This window comes from Nematolebias whitei, chromosome 11, assembly GCF_014905685.2.
Source record: "Nematolebias whitei isolate Nwh7 chromosome 11, NemWhi1, whole genome shotgun sequence".
NCBI classification, from domain to species: domain Eukaryota; kingdom Metazoa; phylum Chordata; class Actinopteri; order Cyprinodontiformes; family Rivulidae; genus Nematolebias; species Nematolebias whitei.
Genome location: NC_056508.1, coordinates 36,651,908 through 36,674,362, shown reverse-complemented (window position 1 = coordinate 36,674,362; position 22,455 = coordinate 36,651,908). Strand labels below are relative to the sequence as shown.

General features: G+C 37.9%; 3 protein-coding genes across 4 annotated transcripts in view; 1 reads left to right on the top strand and 2 right to left on the bottom strand.

Annotated features, from left to right (window-relative positions):
• Positions 1-3,170, bottom strand: part of ubr4 (ubiquitin protein ligase E3 component n-recognin 4) — a 52,032-nt gene extending 48,862 nt beyond the window's left edge. The window contains exon 1 of the mRNA XM_037684940.1: positions 3,043-3,170. Coding sequence (XP_037540868.1) covers positions 3,043-3,167 — 125 coding nt within the window. The 5' untranslated portion in view covers positions 3,168-3,170. The remainder of the gene's footprint in view (positions 1-3,042) is intronic.
• Positions 3,171-4,418: 1,248 nt separating this feature from the next.
• On the top strand, positions 4,419-12,715 carry emc1 (ER membrane protein complex subunit 1). 2 transcript variants are annotated; one of them, XM_037684941.1, is made up of 23 exons: positions 4,419-4,543; positions 4,901-5,028; positions 5,140-5,205; positions 5,297-5,390; positions 5,475-5,603; positions 5,765-5,891; positions 6,014-6,163; positions 6,342-6,509; positions 6,995-7,066; positions 7,322-7,420; positions 7,565-7,661; positions 8,246-8,362; positions 9,191-9,199; positions 9,520-9,719; positions 9,849-9,998; positions 10,184-10,345; positions 10,496-10,615; positions 10,710-10,847; positions 11,294-11,467; positions 11,566-11,776; positions 11,874-11,958; positions 12,067-12,196; positions 12,423-12,715. In XM_037684941.1, exons 1-23 carry the CDS (start codon positions 4,452-4,454, stop codon positions 12,600-12,602), a joined length of 2,898 nt encoding a protein of 965 aa, XP_037540869.1. In that variant the 5' UTR covers positions 4,419-4,451; the 3' UTR covers positions 12,603-12,715. The 2 variants fall into 2 exon arrangements, with proteins under 2 accessions (XP_037540869.1, XP_037540870.1); XM_037684942.1 differs by lacking the exon at positions 9,191-9,199.
• A 2,252-nt stretch (positions 12,716-14,967) lies between these two features.
• Positions 14,968-20,507, bottom strand: LOC119417086 (ERBB receptor feedback inhibitor 1). The gene is made up of 4 exons (XM_037684294.1): positions 20,363-20,507; positions 17,157-17,305; positions 16,734-16,804; positions 14,968-15,973 (listed from the first exon to the last, which is right to left on the bottom strand). The coding sequence occupies exons 2-4, from the start codon at positions 17,198-17,200 to the stop codon at positions 14,991-14,993; spliced, it is 1,098 nt and encodes a 365-aa protein (XP_037540222.1). The 5' UTR covers positions 17,201-17,305; positions 20,363-20,507; the 3' UTR covers positions 14,968-14,990.
• Positions 20,508-22,455: the final 1,948 nt, after the last annotated feature.

Sequence of the window (22,455 nt, the reverse complement as noted above, 5' to 3'; positions counted from 1 at the left end):
ATATATATATATATATATATATATATATATATATATATATATATATACACACATACATACACAACATTAATTCATTCAACCTTTATTCATACAGGTTAGTCTCATTGAACCTTGAGGACTCATAAGCAGTTGTATTATGAACAGTTTTTTTCAGTCATTACTGTAAAACTCCAGTTATCTGAAGTACAGCCAATTTAACAATTTTAACACAAATCTTTGCAATCCATAATTTTGCATTTACTCTTATTGTACATGACTAAAAAAAGGGCATGTTAATGAAGCACACTAAATCCTGATTAACAAGTTTAAAATTACAAGGAAAAAAGAATTGTCAAAAATTACCAAATACAGTTAGTAAGCTGAGAATGAATGAATCTTAGAGGTTAAAAAAATTACAAATGACTTGATCCTTAAAAGTGTAGTAAAATGTGTGAAATCAACTGTATACACACCAAGTTAGGAAGATCACACTGGCAATGAAGCTATTGTTTGTATGCATGTTGACTCTAAAGTTCCTTCTCTTAAAGCACACATCACTGCGCATGCTTAATATATTTTAGCCTTTTTTTAATTGAAATTAATTGTTTATGTATTGGGAGAATAAATAGGAATACAACTGTGCACGGGATGTGATCATGACTACACCAACTTATTCATTAGCCGTCTTATCCAAAGCTAAAAATAATAATAAAAAATAATGTTCATAAGCCTTTCTGCACATTTTTATTTCATATCTTACATAAGCAGTTGTAGTTCTGCACTGACAGGAATTGAACTCATTAAGGTCCAGCATATAGATCAACTTTGATTAGCAATCTTTGGCATTATAGATCAGTTTCTTTTCAATATCACCTTCCGTTTCTGCCCGTGTCAGTTATCTTTTCCATACAACTTGAGCATTTTTGACCAGCCATTGAAGCAAGTAAAGTAATGTTACAAGATGATAAAGATAGCAAGAAGGAAAGAGCTACAGAAAGCATGCAAACAATAACTCCATAATCACTATTCTTTCACAGCATATTTTCAAGTGTTTGGTGAAAGGTTGACAACTATTATTAAGAATAAGCAACCAAACATTAAGAATAACAGTTGTCAGACAGTTACAGAAGACTTTGGAAGCTTCAAGTTCTACGAAAGTGACAAAAGCATTAGGTTTTAGTGTGAGCTGAAGATTATTCCATGACTAAGGAGCAAAACAACAAAATGTTTTTCCACCGACTTCAGAAAAAAATCTAGGAACTCTAAAGACAAGTCAACTTGAGCACTTGGAACAGGTCCTAGGCAGTGTTAAAATTTTACACAAACAGGAAGAGAGTTTACACAATAAAGCTTTTGGCACAAAACTATCCATCCATCCATCCATTTTCTTTACCCGTTTATTCCATTTTGGGTCACGGGGGTCGCTGGTGCCCATGTCCAGCAATCACTGTGCGAGGGGCGGGGTACACCCTGGACGGGTCGCAAGTCCATCACAGGGCCACATAGAGACAAATGAGACAAACAACCATTCACTCTCTCACTCACACCTAGGGACAATTTAGAGTTACCAATCAGCCTAACATGCATGTTTTTGGACTGTGGGAGGAAACCGGAGTACCCGGAGAAAACCCACGCATGCACGGAGAGAACATGCAAACTCCACCCAGAAAGGCCCCTGGACCGGGGTTTGAACCAAGGACCTGCTCGCTGAGAGGCAGCAGCTCTACCAGTTACGCCACCGTGCTGCCTTGCACAAAACTATACAAATGCAATTATATACATAAGTTTAAAAAAAAGGCAAAGAAACCAGATTATAAAGTACACAGTGATGATTAGCAGACAACCAATTTGATTCAAAACATAAAGAACTACAATACAAAAAAATCTAAACAATGAAGTGAGGCAAACATTTCAATGTCACCATAGACGAGAAAAATTGCTGACAAATTAAGACAAGCCCTTATTACCAATAAGATCTCAAAATTACCAATATGATCTCAATATAACCTATAGCTTTTCATCTAATCAGCATGCACTCAAAATGGTAAATAACAAATCTGAAGGATGGAGTCTACATCACTCTTTGGCCTTGCTTGTTAAATTTACTGAACAATGTGAGGCACAAACATTTACATTTCTACAACATGGTGGATTATTGAAGTAACTGACTGTCTAAGAACAGAAAAAAAACGTTACTGAAGTTTTTTTTTTTAAGAAAACGAAACTATTAACCCTGGCGTAGTAGTGATGCGATTTGTTGACTATGTGTTTCTCAAGAAAAGGAAACTTTTCACTTGGCAAGGGGAAGTGACGCTGGTCAGCATTACACAGGGGTGTCAGGTGACACACCTGGTTATGGGTCACAGCAGGAGATCGATGCATGACAGTCTGTCTGCGAGGATCCCCGACAGTTGAAGAAAAACAATAGCAACAGCGCTTTGAGGACGACTAAAATCATCTGACTAGACATGACATCCCCGCCTACTTTCAGTCAAAACATAACCACACCACAAAATATTAAACAGACTTTTACACTCAAAGGTTAAACTAGCTGATGACATGCTAGAATTACCCTCTTTTTGATAGGTTTGGTACAAAATTCGATTATTTCTAACCTAGTAGTGAAATATTTCTCTGACTGAGGCGTTCCAACGTTACTGTGGAGTCGAGGGCCCACAGTTAGCTTGCAGGCTAATGTTTGTTGGGTAGCTAATGATGAAGCAAATTTTCAAAATGTTACATTGCAGCGCCTTCGAAACGTTTTTAATGCATTAAACAATGGGTGACAACATAGACAGGTCAAGCCTCGTCACAAGCTGTAAATAATTTACCAGCTGGCGCATGCCAAAAGGCATTCTGAATAAGTTAGTAAGCGTTAGCATTTTAGCTAGTCAGAAACTAATGCAAGTTAAGCTTAAGTAGACAGCTAGCTGCTAACGTTAGCTTCCCATCGAACTTCACTAACCGAGACGTTAGCAAGTTAGCCATTAAGCTACGTCCGGGTAGATAGGGGTAGTTTCGTGGTCAAATGAACACGTAATTTTCTGACATGTAACCAGTTACCTGTTGATTATAGAGCCAATCAGCTGAGGTAGCTCTTTTGTTTCAAAAGCGGTGTATGAAGCTGATAAAAGCGGCCGAACTGCCGCTGTCCATTCGTGCTCCCCATCTCCTCCGCTTGACGCCATCTTGAAATCACATAGAAAAAAACTGACTTGTGGACCAAGAGGCTGTAAAAGTAAAGTCGCAAGGGGGCGCCTACTGTCTAATGAAGTTAATAACGTGTTCATTAACGATGGACAAGCTTGGAACTTGTTAAACAAATGTTGCAAAATAATAAGCCAGATGTATTTTCTTAGAACGTTATTTTACCAGAAAATAAATCAATTTAGATTATTAATCTCTAAAACACAATATAATATAATATAATATAATATAATATAATATAATATAATATAATATAATAGGTAAGGCCTAACAATGAACATGAAAGATGCATTATTTTTCTCTTGTTCATATAGTTTGTCAGGTTTCAGCTACATTTTTTTTTAAAGAATATCTTTGTTGGTGCTCTTTTGTGTAAATTGTGTTGTAGAAACAACACTGTTTCATCGCATGTCCTTTGGAGCCCTTTATGCAGAAATTATTCAGAGGTCTTAATTAAATTAAAACCATGTAAAAATACATTGTTCTCAATAGGTACATATTAAACTACAAAACAATCTAATTAAAATTATACATATAATGAGGTCAAAGTCTAAAGAAAACTATAAAATTGCCTCTTAACATTTACTGTTCTTGCACCTGTTCTAGCAGTCAGCATACAATTCATTCAACCTTTATTTAGACAGCAATACATCCATTCATCCACCCATTGTCTTTTACCCGCTTCTTCCATTTTGGGTCTCGAGGGTCGCCGGTGCCCATGTCCAGCAATCACTATACAAAGGGCGGGGTACACCCTGGACAGGCCGCAAGTCCATCACAGGGCTGCATACAATTCAATAAAAAATAATAAATATTTATATTTATATCTGTTCTTTTAAGATTGTTTACTCTTGTCATTGTTGTCTACTGTTGTCATCATTCTTTGTTAAAAGCAGGTCTCTCTTGTAAATAAGTCCCCGAGGCTCAGCGAGACTAGCCTGTATAAATAAAGATTGAATGAATGAATGAATTAAAAAATACACTATATTTTATGTAATTTAGACATTTGACAATGATATAGGAATAATATGTCAGTGAATGCAAAGGCTATTTCAAAGACATTAATTCAGAAGCTCTTATCAGTTTAGCAGGATAAAACTCTAATGGAGCATTATTGAATTATTTGCACATCAGTTATTATTATAATTTTGAACGCAATGCGTATTTTTACCACTAGGTGGCAGCACCTTTCCTTTAACGAGACAAAAAGGAAATCGTCTACTTCCGACTTCCGCCTCCCGTTGAACCACGGCAAAGCTGCTGCAATGGGAAAGCTAATTTTGCTGTTGCTGAATTTGATATTTTTATGTGACATTGTAGCGGCTGTGTTTGAGGATCAAGTAGGAAAATTTGACTGGTAAGAAAAAGCTAGAGAACCAGTAAAACAAGTGTTTTGTTTCGTAATATTTATATATTTATTTCATTGTTTGAAAATGCTACTGCTAACACCTGTCAAACTAGCTAAGCCTCGGGTCGGGGTGGACTATTAAGGAGATGACATTGCTAATGTCAATGAAGATAGTTTTGTTACATTAACTTCTTCCATGTTATGTTAGCATGTTCGTTGTTTCTAAATTATCTTCAAGTTTTAAATTATGTAAACGAAACTTGTATCTTGTAAAGCTTGGCAATGGTATAGTTTACGCCTGGTCTGAAAGAAGAAATACATTGTGTTGATTAATGTTTTTTGTTTTTTTTGTCTCGGGTTTCTTAGGAGGCAGCAATATGTAGGCAAAGTTCGCTTTTCTCATTTCGACACGCATATGCAGTTATCCAAAAAAGTGCTAATAGCAACAGAGAGTAATGTTTTTGCTGCATTAAACACCAGGACAGGTGACCTCTGTGAGTATTTTCAGTATAAAAATATGCCTGTCAGTTAAATATAACATCTAACATAAAATATTTAACATTTAAATGTATAAATTAATATTTATTCCTTCTTGTCTTTTGCAGTTTGGCGACATGTGGACAAGACTGGACTGGAGGGAAACATTGATGCTGTTTTGCAGCATGGGCAAGGTGCTTTCCTCTTGTGACTGCATTTGAACGTCAAGCCTTTTACTTCCATTACTCCATGCTTATAATCTATGAAACTGTTTTAACTGCTTAGATGCTGTGCTAGTGGTTGGTAATGGGCGCGTGCTGCGCTCTTGGGACATCAGTGTTGGAGGCTTAAACTGGGAAATTGTGCTAGACTCTGGCAGGTAAATATCCTCATGATTGTAATGGTTAATTGCAAACTGTCCACCCGTTGTTTAATTCTTAACTGCTTTTGTTTTGTATTTTAGCTTTCAATCAGCATGTTTGGTTGGTCAACAAGGCACAGTCAAACACGCGGCTGTTTTGAAGAAATCTGTCATCTCTTTTCATTACTTGACTAATGGTCATCTAAAATGGATAGAGAACCTACCAGAAAGGTGCACTATATATTACCTTTTGCATAATTTGGTCAACAATTACACAGTTCTTCTCAGGAATGTTCTTAATATTTTGTTATACACAGGAACAATACTTTGAAATAAACATAACTTCATCACCAAGATTAACATTCGAACATGAATACTTTTTATCTTCACAGTGAAACTGTGAATTACCAGGCTGTGTATTCAAGTGGAAATGGTCAAGTCTATGCAATGGGAGTTGTCCCCCATTCCCACATTGCTATTGTTGCTTACAGTATGGATGATGGTGAAATAATCAACCAGGTAACAAATAAAGCATAGGATATAGAAAAACAAAATGTTGAGACATTTAAGGAGCATTTCAGTTTCAACAATCTAAACAGACCATTCCCATTTTTTCTTTGTGATGCTTGTGATGCTTTCAGATTTCAGTTGATGCTCCATGGCTGTCAAACATACCAGCCAGCTGTGCAGTCATTGGCCAGGGAATATTAACGTGTGTAGATGCTACAACCGCATCCCTTTACACACTTGACTTACACCAACAGTTACAGATGACACAAGTTCCCCTGCAGGTATCAAGAAAAATACAACACAAGCCATCTTGTTGTATGAAATGTTTGTTAATGTTCTTATTTCTTTAATTTAGCATTTTTATGTCATTCTGCTCATATGCTCTATTTATATTTGTCTCTGTTTTTTCCATCTGAATGTTTATTCAAATATTTTTATATATAATTTGTATTCCCACAGTCACTTGGTCTTGAAGTAGACCCAGGTTTTCATCCATACCTGGTGTCACACCAGCCTAGCCCAGCCCGTCAGCCACTATCAGAGTTCCTACTTCAACTTGGGCCTGATCATCATTTACTTCTCCAGCTCAACGATGGTCAGATTGTTACTCTGAGGGATTTTAAGCCTGTACGTAAACATTTCTGCATATTGCACTTTTTAATGCATTGTAGAGATTTTCAGAATTCAAGTTCCCCGTTGTTTAGAATTTTTTCATTCCAAAATGTTACCTTTTTCCAAACATGTTACCAACTAATTTTAGTGTAAAGTTGTTTATTGACTGTACGAAAAGTTCTCAAGGACAAACATCTTTGTTGTTTTGAGACATAAAACCTAAATAAAGTACTTTAGTTATCTATCCTGCCCCCCACAACATATGCTTGGGACCTTTGTGAAAGTATAGAAAACTCTCAACTGAGCTAAACCTTTACTTCCTTAGTGTTCTTACTTTCTGATGCAAGACATTCTCTTGATTATAAAATTAGGTTATCCTAAACTTAAGCTTCAAAATGCATTATAGTATTAAAATAACAATGTTTTCTGTGTCAGACATGGATAGTAAATTTGACAGTTTGTTTGTAAAACTCTTGTGGTGTATTTGTTTTCATTTACAGGCTTTGCTTGTTTCATTTGCAACAACTGGAGAGAAGACTGTTGCTGCTGTCATGTCACCCAAGAATAAAACTGTAAGTTCATGTTAAATTACACTTTCAGTTATGCTGGGAGAAATTATTTTTTTCCCTCCGTTGATATCGTTTTGCAGATTTTAGTGGATTTCAGCTGCATTAGGTCAATCTTTAATGTATTTTTTCTTGTAAGATACAGGTAAGGTACAATATATGTTGCACATATTTAGTGGATAATAAGTTTCACTTGCTGCAGTCATATTTAGTCAAGTTTTTTTATGTGAGGCATAAAATGCATTTGTGAAAACTCCACAGGCTTGCAGCATTAATCTCTTTAGTTCTGAAACTGGACGCAGACTTCTTGATACAACTTTGATTTTCACTGTGGATCCTAATGGAGGAAAACCAGAGAGGGTATGTTTGTTTGCTCTTGTGACTTTTTAAGCAACTAAAGCATTCTAATAGTTTATAGAGGGATATTTGAGACATTGATTTATGATGTTGTTTGTTAGTATAATTTTCTAATCCTTTTAAATGACTTTAAATTCTGTCTCACAGCTTCATGTACAAGCATTCTTGAAGAAGGATGACTCTGTTGGCTACAGAGTCATGGTGCAGACGGAGGACCATGCACTCATTTTTATACAGCAGCCAGGTATGAACAACAGTAAAAAGTAAGGATAGGATGTTTTTGTATTCTTCACTATTCTGCTTGATAAATATGAATCAGACCAGTGTGAGCTATTAAGTCAGTTGCTGTATTTTGCATGATTGTTAGATTTCAGTTCAAATTTATCCCAATTTGCTCTCTTTCATATTATGGTAATACAAGCCATGATATTTGCTTAAGAAATGATGCTGATGTGAGTTTTTGTAGGATCAGTTTCCAGCCTTTTTTTAAATGCCCTAGTGCTGCTTCTGCACCTATTTCATCCACTTTTTGTGAGCTTTAGTTGTTATGAATCAGCCCAGTGTTAATGGAAGCTGAGGTGTCAGTGGTCATAAACTGGTGTCTTTTTTCATTTTACCACTAGGTGGCGTCAAAGTCTTTTTTTTTTTTTGTTTGCTACCTGTCCAGTCTTGCACAAAAAGGGGGAACAATATCCTGATGCATGCTCTCAATAATCCAATCTCAATAAAGGGGGAACAATGTTTCCATGTGGTTGTTGATGGAAAGCATCAACACAGCATACCTCCACAGGATGTGGATGGTGGAGAATGATGAATGTTCCTTTTCAGGGCGTGTAATGTGGACAAGAGAAGAGGCTCTGTCAGATGTGGTGACAATGGAAATGGTGGATCTGCCCCTCACAGGAACGCAGGCTGAGCTGGAGGGAGAGTTTGGCAAAAAAGCAGGTAAATGTCATACCAGAAATCATAGTCCTTTTTCTACATTGTTGTCAATACTCTTGGAAGATTTAAAATCCCCTTGCTTTTACAAACAGAAAGCTGTAGAAGAGCTCATTCTTATATTTTTGACGTAACATTTCACTATTTCAGTGCAGATGGTAAGTGAAGTTGGGAAAAATTTCATCCATCCATCCATTTTCTTTGCCCGCTTATTCCATTTTGGGTCACGGGGGTCGCTGGTGCCCATGTCCAGCAATCACTGTGCGAGGGGCGGGGTACACCCTGGACGGGTCGCAAGTCCATCACAGGGACACATAGAGACAAACGAGACAAACAAACATTCACTCTCTCACTCACACCTAGGGACAATTTAGAGTTACCAATCAGCCTAACATGCATGTTTTTGGACTGTGGGAGGAAACCGGAGCACCCGGAGAAAACCCACGCATGCACGGAGAGAACATGCAAACTCCACCCAGAAAGGCCCCTGGACCGGGGTTTGAACCAGGGACCTGCTCGCTGAGAGGCAGCAGCTCTACCAGTTGCGCCACCGTGCTGCCTTGGGAAAAATTTATTTAGGTTTATCATGACTTTAGCAGCTACACTACCTTTCTAATCTATAAAACAGTTTTCCATTTTGTATGTGCTCCTTTATTTTTCTTTTCGGCTGTTCCCTTCTTCAGCGGTCGCCACAGCGAGTGTACTTGCATGAATTTATGTTACTGATCAGTTCAATTAAAGAAGTCTTAAATATGTTGAGATTTTTGACTCGGCTGGGTCTGGTTGGTTTCACTTTCATATTTGTCTTGTTTTTACTGCTGCGGATGGATTCAGCTATACAAGGTAACAAATGTCTATGTATTTCTTTGTTAAAAATTCAGGTCTCATGTGTAAATGAGTCCCCACTGCTCAATGGGATTAACCTGTATAAATAAAGGTTGAAAGAATGAATACATTTTCAATATGACTTGACTTCCTGTTTTAGGATTAGTGTAAACTGCTGTAATAAAAAAAATATTTCTAACAAATATTGAATATTCAGTGTTTTCAACAGTCTATGGTTACAGTAGAAGAAAAACGTTATAATGCTTTGGAAATCTGACACACCGATTGTAAGTTATGAGAGAAAAAAAACACCTTATGTGGTCTTGTATTGTTTCTAGATGGTTTGATGTCTATGGTGGTGAAGAGGCTCTCCTCTCAGCTCATCATGCTGCAGGCCTGGATCGCCCACCTCTGGAAGTTATTTTATGATGCTCGCAAACCCCGCAGTCAGGTCAAAAATGACGTCACCATCGAGAATCTGTCTAGAGACGAGTTCAACTTGCAGAAAATGATGGTTATGGTTACAGCATCTGGAAAGGTACAATGGTTAATCTAAGTTTGGATTATTTAGTCTTGAGTTCAGACGACTTGAAACAAAACACAAATAATACAATAAGACCTCTCACTTTTTCCTGTACTGTTGAACCTTGTTTCTTTTTCTGTTAAGCTGTTCGGGATTGACAGCAAGACTGGCAGCATATTGTGGAAGCATTACCTTGACAACATCCCACCAAATGCTGCTTTCAAGCTAATAGTGCAACGAACGACTGCACACTTCCCTCACCCCCCACAGTGCACGCTACTCATCAAAGACAAGGTATTCACCAACACCAAGCTATTATTTTAATCTAATGTACCATTAGATTGATCTAGTGTTTTTGAAAAGTATAATTTCTCTACAGTATTTTCTCCAGTTTAGTGAAGAAAGCTCTGGTCTGAGCTGTATAACATTATTTATCTTGATTTTAAACTTTTTTATTCACTGGTTTTCTTTGGTCATAGGACTCGGGTTTGGCGACACTACACGTATTTAACCCCATTTTTGGACGGAAAAGTCACGTCACTCCACCTGCTCTGTCTCGGCCTATACTTCAGTCCCTTTTGCTCCCACTCATCGACCAGGACTACGCCAAGGTCTTGCTTCTTGTTGATGACCAGTACAAGGTATGTAGGAAACTGTAAACCAGTTCAACTTTTTTTGTTTCCTTCTTTCACATATCAGTCTGTTGTGTATTACACAAGCGCATGTTTAAGTTAAGTTGAATTTTAATTATTTATAGAAAACTACAGTTTAAGTCTTTGTTTTTGTCTTAGGTGTCGGCCTTTCCTTCTACCAAGAACGTGCTGCAGCAGCTCCAGGAAACGGCTGCCTCCATCTTTTTTTATCTCGTTGATTCCAGTCAGGGGAGACTCTCTGGTTACAGATTACGAACGGCAAGTTAAACTTTAATCCGATGTTTAGCAGTGAACGTCTACGTAATGTTGCTTAAATACCAAATAAAACGATTTGGTGATTTTGGTGCTACAGGACTTGTCAACTGAGCAGGTCTGGGAAGTCGTAATTCCGAATGAGGTGCAGAAGATAGTTTCTGTTAAAGGGAAAAGGCCCAATGAGCATGTTCACTCACAGGGCAGAGTGATGGGAGACCGAAGTGTGCTGTATAAGGTATTGTAGCATCCTCTACATTTTAGATTTGGGAATGTGTGAGAAAGTTAAGATCAAATCAGATCAAAATTTGATCTAAAATGGCTTGACTTTTTCATTTAATTAAAATTGCAGCTTTTATTGTGCAAAACATTTTCCACAAGACTAATTTTATATACACCACACTTAACAAAAATCAAATATTTTTCTTATTTTACGTTTACTTGTAATTTTACATATATTTGTTCTATATGGTCATTTATTTCCTGGTCACATTTATTTATATATATATATATAGATATAGATATGGATATATATATATATATATATATATATAGATATATATATATATATATAATAAACAGGGAACTAGTTATTTGAGTTTTAATTGTAGTGGCAAGCATATGAAGCATTTTCACAAGTATCTAAAAATAAAAAATGCATGGTTGTGTGTCATTTTTGTTTAGTACCTGAACCCCAATCTACTGGCTGTAGTGACTGAAAGCACAGATTTGCATCAGGAGCGCAGCTTTATTGGGATCCTGCTGATTGATGGCGTGACTGGTCGCATCATCCACGAGGCGGTTCAGAGGAAAGCCAGAGGACCGGTGCATGTTGTGCACTCTGAAAACTGGGTTGTTGTAAGTGTGATAAATTGGTAACATCACGTAATTAAACAGCCCTCAGACAATGAGGTTAATGTGATTTTTGTATATTTTGTTTCGTGTGTGTCTGACAGTATGAATACTGGAGCACCAAGTCTCGCAGGAATGAGTTCTCTGTCATTGAACTTTATGAAGGAATGGAGCTCTACAACAGCACTGTGTTCAGCTCTCTGGACCGGCCAAATGCTCCTCATGTGCTTCAGCAGTCTTACATTTTCCCTGCATCCATCTCCACCATGGAGGCCACCCTGACTGAGAAGGGGATCACCAGTCGCCATCTGCTCAGTAAGATCTAGAAGGATGAATGACTGTTCAATATTTATTATACATGTCTAATTCTTACATTTTCTTCATATTCATATGTCCTTTTGATTTGTCACAGTTGGCTTGCCATCTGGAGGAATTTTGTCTTTACCAAAGATGTTTCTTGATCCACGCAGGCCAGAAATAGTTTCCGAGCAAAGCCGGTAAGTCTTCCAGTCAGAATTGGTTTAAAATTACTGGTAAGCTGTTTTTTTTTTTTTCTTTCTCCCACCTTCCCTCATCTACATCTTACCTATTAACTTGATATTCAGGGAAGAAAACCTGATACCGTATGCACCGGAGCTGATCATCCGCACAGAGTGGTTCATCAACTACAATCAGACCGTATCGAGAGTGCGAGGTATTTACACAGCTCCCTCTGGACTGGAGTCAACCTGCATGGTGAGTCTGGACTCAAAGTACTGACTAACGCTATGAAACATTTACAAAGAATGCCTTTTTGCATTTTAACAGGTTTTTGTTTGTTTTAAAGTGGTTTTACTGAATAAATAATTTTAAACTGCCATCATACTTAAGTAATTGTTACTTAAATGTAAACACATCCCTATTTTAGTGACTTTTTATTTTATTTTACTGTGTTAAATTATTTTTTTTTTTTTATTTTCAGGTAGTGGCATACGGTCTCGACATCTACCAGACGCGCGTATATCCCTCGAAGCAGTTTGACGTGCTAAAGGATGACTATGACTACATGCTGATCAGCAGTGTACTCTTTGCCCTTTTCTTTGCCACCATGATAAGCAAACGCCTGGCGGAAGTCAAACTGCTCAACCGGGCCTGGCGGTAAACAGTCCCCCATGTCCTGCACCTGAGAGCCCCACGGCTGCTTGAAGGACCTCAGTCCGAGAAGATGAGGCTGCTACGGCCGAGCCTGTAGAAAAACACATGCCAACTTTCACTAAGGCCAATATGAATCGCTAGGGGATAGAAAGGATTGGGGGGGGGGGGGGGGTGTAAAAAGGGGGGGATTAAAAGGAGGGGTTAGCTAAGATTTTTATGTGTTTAACTTATTTTGCAAACAAATATACTTAAGAGCCTGTTTCATTTTCCTTTTGTGCCACATTTTGATTTAACACACAATTAACAGCGGAATAATCAAATTTATTCAAATTTTGAATTTAAATTTTCTGCAAATGGAAAAATTTAGGGTGCCACTTTACAATAAGGCTCCCCTTATAGATGGCTAATGAATAGTTTGGTTATTCATTCCTCTATAAACACTTTATAAATAATTAATAACTGCTTATTATGCATTAATTAAGGGTGACGGAGACAAAACTGACCAGTTTCTTGCCAAATAGTGAGCCAAACCTGTTCACCTTTATATTTCATCTAGAGTTGTTATATTAAACATTTCAGACTAAGTTACTACCTTATGAGCACAATAAGCATTTGTAAACATGATTTTTTTAGCATATAATGTTGTACTTTATCACTTCATTATAAGTATCTACAACTATTATAATAGCCTTTAAAAAGGTTAATGCATAATAAACAATGATTTATAAAGTGTGTGTATAGAGGAATTAACTTATCTATAAACTATTAGCCATTTGTAAGGGGAGCCTTATTGTAAAGTGGTGCCAAATTTAGTTGTATAAAGTTACCATAGTTTTTCTTTAATAGACTTATTGATATGCTGCATGAGGCTGTTCCAGGAGAGAATTGTGAAAATTTGAAAATGAAAACAATGATTCAGTACTTGAATTAGTTTTTAGCTTGATTAAAAACTTTTATGGCAAATGAACTGTTAAGTATGAGATAATATAGTGAGGATAAAATGTTATTTAATTGTAATTGAAACCTTTTGCTGAAGACACTGTCAGGGTTTAGAAAAATGTCAAATGGTAGCTTTCATGTTTTGATCTACCGTTTTTTTTTTTTTTTTAACCCCCGTTTTGAGTTTTTTTTCCCCAAAATGTTCTGAGTTGTAAAAAACATTAAATAAAAAACGTAAAAGCCTCAAACCTCTTGATTGGAATGCATATTTTAAGTAAACACTCCATGTTTATTTGAGTGGGAGACTTAAGCAATGTGTTCATTATAACCAACAAAAGTTTGTGAAACTGAACAAAAACCCTTTAAAAGTTTATTTTCAGAGCTTTTGTGTTGTGCAAAAACAAGAAAGTAAATCATTCAAGGAATAAGTTATTTATTTTCCATAAATACATCTAAAACAAAACAGTTATTTACTTTTGACACAATGATAAACTTGAAGCCTTATCTAGGGCACAACCAACGCTGAACCTTCATGAGAACTTCCAAGAAACTGGTGTAACAAAAAATAAAAGTAAACATTGGCCTTAAGGTATAAATGTGACTTTTAATTCCATCTAAAAAAAACAAATAACTGAAAGGACAAACCTGTACTTTTAATGTAAGAGCTACATTTAGACCAAATTATCTGTTTTTTAATTGGTTTGGATATTTATCTTAAAAGGAAAATTAGATTAGTTTGTATTCAGATCACTGAATGTACCTTTGAAGTCATTATTTCATGGTAGGACGCTGCTGGTTGGGACAAAAAAAATGTACTAAAAATCTAAACGGTGAACTGTAGCAAAATAAATTGATACTTATGATTAGACTCATCGTATGCCTTTAGTTCCACGAGTGTCATGGTTGTGCTATTAAATGTTACTGAAAATTACGTTCAACATAATTCTTACCATGAGAATGACTTGTCTTAATAAATCTATAAATATATTAGGCTTTACAAGTAGCATTCTCATAAAAAGCACAAGTGCTATGAACAGTTGGGGACAAGCCCAGCTTGTACCTTGAATCATTTGCTCTGTTGTGAGACGGCATGAGCTCAGGCTGGTTTTATGTCGTGCACATGGCTGTCAGGGTTAATGTTAACGATGCATTTTTACTTTACAAAAACAGCTTCTCAGCTTGAAAATGGTTGAAGGAGGTATATTTTTATCCACCGTTTGTGAGAATATAACACTGCACTGTACTGTGTGTTGTGGGTTGTTTAAAAAAAAAAGAAAAGAATAAGAATTAGAGGTCCATAGAATACTGACCGGTAAAATGTTCAGTCAAAAACACAAATCTCACAGTGACACATTGAAAAGTCTGTAAAAACATTAGACATGTGAGTACCTGCTTTCACACACTGTGCAATAATGTACTTCTAAATGACGATTTTATACAATTCAGATTTCAGTTTTTATCTTTTATGCCAGGCGCCGGTACTTCCTGCCCGGTTCGGTTCGCTCAGGAGTCTCTCTCGTCTCTCGGTACGAGCCGGGCAGCCTGGCGGCAGCAGAATGTAGTGTGTGGCGCTGGTCTGTTTGCCATCCTTCAAAATGGGAACGATACATGGCGAAAGCTGCGTAGGAGGCGGTGCCCTTTCACGCTGCGGTCTCTGCAGGGCCTTACTAACATAATTTGGATTAGCAGCGAAGCTCTGAGTGACGGGCATCACTCCGTTAATGTAAATGGGGAGACTTTTGGGGCTCGGCGTGCGAGATGGGCAGGGTGGAACTAAAGGGACCCTTGGAGGGATTTTAGGTGGCTTATCTTCTTCGTTGGTGCTCTTTAAAAGAGCCGAGGGTTTAGGTGGGATGGGGACACGAGGAGGAAGTTTTGGCTTTTCGGTGGGACAGGTTGTGGAGCTCACGTGTGCTTGAACAGGAAAACCTGAACAGGAAAACTGGATTTTGGACACTTTGTATTGTTCTGGCTCCTTGCTTCCAAACTGGTTTTCTTTCTGGGGAGCGAAGTTAAAACTGTTAGCTTCAAACCTGCTTCTTCTGCTACTTGGTCTGTCCTCTCTGTTGGGCCAAGAGAAAGCCATGGAGCCACACCTAGTTCCTCCGTCCAGCATCGAGCTCTCCCTGTAGGCATGGTTTACCTGGCCGCTGAATTTGTTGCTGCCCCGACAAATGGCCTTCGGGCAGCTTTTGGGCAAAAGGCTCTGGCGGTCACTGGTAAAAAACTCGACCTCGCTGTCAGCAGCTTCATCTGACATGAACTCCTCAAGGTCAGGCAGAGGAGGGAGGGGTTTGACCTCTTTCTGGTGGCCCCCAAATGCTTCTTGTTTCTGGGAGGACGGGACCACCTGGTCTCCCTCACTGGGCAGCAGTGTGTCCTCTGAGGTTAGGTGGTAGGAATCGGAGAAAAGGGGGAAAAGAGAGAAGGAGATGTTTGCTGTGGAGAGAGAAACATACGGTGTATTAGACAAAAAAAAAATCTAAATTCTTTGTTGCACCAAGAAATCCTTTCTTTCTTATTTAAGTTCTGCTATCTTTGTTGCTTTCTGAAGTGTAGAAAAATAACTCGGAGGAAGAAACATGGAAAACGACTAATAAAAAACAGATACGGGGCAGGAAACTGGAGTAAAAACATGTTGGAAAAACAACCGCTAACCTATCACCCGTTTCGTCAAACATCAGCCACAACACCCTGATTAACACAGGAATCGTCATGATCTGCAGAGCGGGCCACAATCTTCACTGAACTTCCCAAAACATTCCCCGTGGAAACATCCGACGTGCCCCAGACTGCAGGAGCAGCTGGTGACCAGGGAGAAGAAGCTTCCCCCCCCTTCCTCTTTTTGTCCCTGCTATGACACACAACTCTGCTCCAATATTCCAAAATCATCATCTACAAACTATTTTATTGGACAAATAAGACTAAGCACAAGAATATAAAAGTCCTACTGATAATATTGTAGTAAAATTTGACCAGTTTCAAACTGCATCAATAAATCTGTCATTTAAAAAGAAAATAGTCTAATTTGGTAACGAGCAGCTTTGCAAATTTCAATTACAATAAATACATTACAAATAAATACAATTTGCAGTATTTGAATATAAGAAAAACTTTGTGATTTAGTCAAGTTACCAATTCATGAAAAAAAATTGAAACCACTCAATTTAAAAGTATAATTTAAAACAAAAGTACTCACAGTTCTGTTCCTTGACAGTTTGTTGCTCCCTCAGGCTGCGCTCCACGCCAGCACTCGGACCGAAGCAAAATCTGCAACGCAGCACAGGTTGAGAAATCCATACCATACGTGTAAATCATTCCTGCGTGGAAACTGTTAGCCATTGTATGTTGAAAAACAAATATAGCGCGTCTCTCTGCTGTTACTTTCAGAAATGGCAGTCTTTTCTTACTCTGACATTCTCAATCTTATTTTATTTTTGAGGATTCATATTTTTTTCTTCAATAAATAAACTCTTTATTCCTCTAAGCAAACTCGGAGCACTAAAACTGAAATGTGTTTATTGTTAATAATTTGTCAAACAATTAGGCTAAGATTTACACAGCATCCACATTCATGTTTATTTTTTAATTATTTTGCTATATTAGCATACCATTTCTGTACCTGTTCATGTTCTGCTGTCCCCAGACGTTCTGATTTCCATCCATGTTGTGTTCAAAATTGTTCCCTTATAACTCCAGGTTTATTTGATGCTGACTGACGCAGTTCAGCTTGAAGAAACCCATTTCAAGATCCTTTTAGGTAGCGGTGAGCTGTCGGAGAGACAAAACCTCGTTAGAGCCGGTAGGTTACCAGTGGTTCCCAACCCTGGTCCTTGAGGAACACCACCCTGCATGTTTTAGCTGTTTCCCTGCTTTGACACCTGCTTTGAATGAATGGGTGCTTAACAGGCTTTGGTAGAACTTGAAGTAGTGATAAAATCACTGAATCAGGTGTGTTGGAACAGGGAAACAACTAAAAACATGCAGAACGGCGTTCCTCAAGGACCATGGTTGGGAACCACTGGGTTACACAGTGTGCACAAAGACAACACACTCCTAATCTTTGACAATACGGTGCATCAAGAACCTAATACTGCACACACAGCCACACAAGACACATGTACAAGCCAACACAATTGGATATCTTGAAATTTAAAATAGAAACTCACAAAAACCATGACATATATGAATTAAGATGGGTTGGCATTGAGACACTTTGGTGTAACAAAAACTATATGATAAATATGTAACTAAGTTGAACAAAAAAAATATATATATAAAAAAGGAGTACATGATGACAGCTTTTCACGTTTTAAAATCATCTTAAACTCTGCAAGCCACAACAAACAAACTACACTTGTTCACCATTTTATCTGGGTGTACGAAAACAACAACCCAGTAAATAACTTCCGTCTGCTCTGGCAGCTGGTGTACAGTACAGCACGGATCGCTTTGTAGTTCCAGCCTATTGCACAACCTCTGGGTCAAATGTGGGGGAGAGAGAGGGGAGGGAGGGGGAGAGCACTCCTAATGCTGCTTCCTCTCTTTGACCATGAAACACGACAGTATCCGCCCTCACAACAGGGGCTAATTGTACAGCATTCCTGTGATGCTGCAGGACAAACACTTCATCCGACGTGTCGCAAAGTTTGATCTTGTGTTTTTTTAATTTTTTATTAATGTATCAGAAAATGATCCATCACCCAGCTGCTGAAAAGACAAACAGTATTTTTTCCAAAGACTGCGACTGATGTAAAGCACAGTTCAAGCAGACCAGAACATCTCCCCAATACTGTGCCGATTTAAAAAGTTACTTCCTCTATGAAAACAGAATCCATCCATTATTGATGCTTCTTGATAAAAAAAAATTGTTTTAAAAATGTCACATTTAAACAGCAATTGTAAACAATACATAAAGGCCAAACACAATCTTAAAGTCAAGTAGTGGCATTTCATTCCTCAAAACTCCTGCTTTGTTTCATGCCAGACTTCTGATTGATTCATGGTTTAAGTGGGAAGCAAACAATGCAGAGCACGCAAAGACAACCTCCCTACAGACAAAACAGTGTCTGATGTGTGTCTTTGAATATTAATGTCGTCCTTAAACCAACTGTCTGTGGCGTCATTTCCACCCGTGAGCCTCGGAGATGGACGATGCTGAACATTTCAGAATTCTTTGGGCAGTTACTCAGGCTTCATGAATGGAGCCACTCTCAGCCATGAATGGGCCTTTGTGCCACTTTGAAGCGGAGTTGAGCAAGCCTGAAAATACAAGTGAACTCTCCCATGAGGTTAGGACTAGAGATCTGCCATGGAGACCAGCCTGCATGGGCAAAGCATGAGCCTGTGCCACACATCGCTTGCAGGAAGACTGCGTGTGTTGGCGCGAGACACAGGTTGGAGAAAACAGTTTGTTCAGCTCGGGCAGGAACCTTGACGTGTTGTCCTTGGCAGTGCCAGCCATCTTTTATTTTCTCTCTCTAGGCTATTGACTGACCAAACCATTACAAATGAGCTAATTACTTTATAGTGCTTACATGAAACGTGTGCTTTGAATTAGAATGAAATCACTAATTTAACTGACCTCAGCACATAGAAAAAACTGGGGTGTTGTTTACCACAAAAACATGCATGGCGTTTGTAGGTCACAACCAAAGAACATTTCAGAAAATAATTGTCAGAACAGATTTTAAAGGCTTGATTAGAGCTTATGTACCAACAGAATCAAAATGGACTGCTTTAGTTACTTTGTTAAAAGATAAATATGTTTTTCTAATCGGCAAAATAGAGTTGCAGGATGCTCAATCTGTACTCAACATGCCATCTGTTTTAATAGGCCAGATGCAACTTTACCATGTCCCTGGCAATTGATTAATCACAATTTTTACACTGTTAATAGGCATATACAACATAAAACAGTACAATAAACACAATAAAAGGCATGTGGGTGATAAAAAGCCACTTTTTGCAAGGAAAAAGACCTCTAGTTTAACGTATAAAAGCTGGTATTGTTCCTACCATCTGTGATAACATGATACTCTTCAATGCTCTACTGTCACGTTTGCATTTATATTATAATTATAAAACTCTAATGGCCAATTGTGTACAAAAAGTGAAAACATATTAATTAAACACTGATAACAATAAAAGCACAAAAACATCTAAACAACCCCGAGATGCAGTCTTTAACATAACCCTTTTTAAGAGGTAAACAGAAACGTTATAACATTAGACTATTTCTGATTTTCATGGTTCCTGAGCAGATAGTCATACAATACTTTCAGTAACTTTAATACTGATGGATGGGAGGAAAAAAAAAACCTTTTCAACACTTCATGTAAAAAAAAAAAAAAAAAAGTGGTAGTCAATAAACCACAAACTTGACCTATGACACCTCAATTAAACTCATTCACAAGAGTTTAGTGTAACTGTAGATTACTGTTGATTTTTTATTCAGATAAACGTGTTTTATTACGTGTCCTATTACTGTAATTTGGATAAACTTTAGCGCCCCCTACCGGCACAAAGTGGCGTAGTTCGGCTCAGTTGATGACACCGGTCCCGCTGGACAAATAACCCCATCTCTTTTATTGTATTTATTTATTTGGCCTTTAAACCCCCCAAAAAAAACACGAGCAGAAGCGGTGTCTATGTTTCAAGCAAAAGGTCTACATGCAATTACCCGTAGTTAGGTTTCCGTGAGGAAAACAAGCCTGTTTAATGGCCAGTTGATTATTCCTAAAAGTCTTCGTCGCTCCTGCTCATCTTACTCGAGTATTTTTATAACCATTTCTTGTGAAATTACTTGATAAATGTTGAATGTTTTACCGTGAAATGGCTGACGATGAGTCCATGGCGTGGATTGGGCTCGGAGCGGGTCCTCCCTGTCCTGAGCCGGGGTGTCCCAATCAGATCAGAACCATGTGCAACATCCCTCCTGTGTCAACAACACGGGGAGGTGAAACTGATTCGGTCAGAGTGACGCACTTTTCCATAAGGCCTTTTAAACGAGTCCAACACCCAGTTCACGTTCCTGTAACTCCACCCAAAAATGCCTTAAAGGGGAAAAATCCCTCTCATGGCAGCTTAAAACATCACAGCAGAAAAATTGCATTTCCTGCGAAAATTGCTGAAGAGCTTGCTGAAAAACAGCTGAAATTAGCTAAAAATACATAAATGCTGAAATGTAGCTGAAATGGAAGAACAAGCCTAATGCAGAAAGAACACTTTGCTGAATTAGATTTAAATAAGCAGAAATGAGCACAAAAATTAGGAAATTAACTAAAAAAAAAGAAAGGCTGATTTTTTTAAGGTTGAAATTTAGCTGAAAAGTAATTGATCCGGCTGAAAGAAGCTTAAACTACCAGAAGTAAGTGGAAGGAGCTGAAATTGAGCTAAAAATGTGCAATTAGCTGAAAAAGCTACATTTAGCACAAAAACTGTTAATTTAGCTGAAATAACAGGAAAAAACTGAAACTAGCAGAAAAAAATCTGAAAGGAGCATAACAAGCTGAAATTAGCAGAAAGAAGTTAATTAGGCTGAAAGTAGTGCTATGAAAAACTTGGATTTATCTGAAAACAGCCAAAATTAGCTAAAAAAAAAGTTGCTGAAAATGTACAACAGAATTAAATTAGAAGAAAGCAGAAAGAGCACATGCTTGCTGAAAGAAGCCGAAATGAGCACAAAAAAGTGGAAATTGTCTGAAAAAAGCTGAAATAAGCTAAAACAAGTTGAAAAGTAGCTAAAAAGGCAGACAGAAGTTTACATTACCAGACGAAAGTGGAGTCAAAGCACATTTTTGCTGAATTAGGCTGAAACAAGTTGCACATAAGTGCAAAAAATGTGGAATTAGCCAAAAAAAAAAGCTCAAATTAGCATAAAACAGCTAAATTGTAGCTGAAATAGCAGAAAAAGCTGAAACTTGCAAAAATAAGCTGAAAGGAGCATAACAAGCCAGAAAGAATTTAGAAGAAGCACAAAAATGTTGTAGTTAGCAGAAATAATCTGAAAGGATCACAAAACAGCTGAAAAAACAACTGAAAGTAGCTGAAAAAAGCTTACATTTGCACAAGGAAGCTGAATGAAGCTCAATTAATTTTCTATGAGAAAAAAAGTGGCAGAAAAGGCTAAATATTTCAAAAATCTAAAATTGCACCAATACTAAAAGTCATAGCACCCTTCTCCTTAACAAGCTGAACGTTTTGATTTATGATTTGTTGAAATAGCACAAAAAATTATGGAACGAGAAAGATGCTGAAAAATGTACGGAAAAAAAAAGGATCATAGTGTGAATGCTTCATAAACATTCACACAATAAATGTACCAAATAAATTTAAGGAAACAAACTGAAGGTTCTTCTTAACGTTGCTGTTTCTCCCTTCATATTATTTTTAGTAATACATTTGCTTTTTATTATTATTTACAAATAAAACAGCAGAACCATCCATCCATCCATTTTCTTTACCCGCTTATTCCATTTTGGGTCACGGGGGTCGCCGGTGCCCATGTCCAGCAATCACTGTGTGAGGGGCGGGGTACACCCTGGACGGGTCGCAAGTCCATCACAGAGACACATAGAGACAAACGAGACAAACAACCATTCACTCTCTCAACAGCAGAACCATAATGTAAAAATATTAAAGGTACTCATTGGACTGGGAAGCTCAGTCCTCACCTCCTTCTACAGGTGTGCAGTGGAGAGCATCTTGTGCTCCAGCATCAATGTGTGGCATGGAGGCTGCACAGCTGCAGAAAGAAAAGCTTTGCAGAGAGTGGTGAAGGCTGCACAGAAGTCTGTTGGAGTCAGTTTCACCACCATCACAGACATCTACACCTCCAGATGCAGGAAGAGGGCCACCTAAGGAGCATTAAGAGTAGAACCACTAGAATGAGGAACAGTTTCTACCCTGAGACTGTTAGA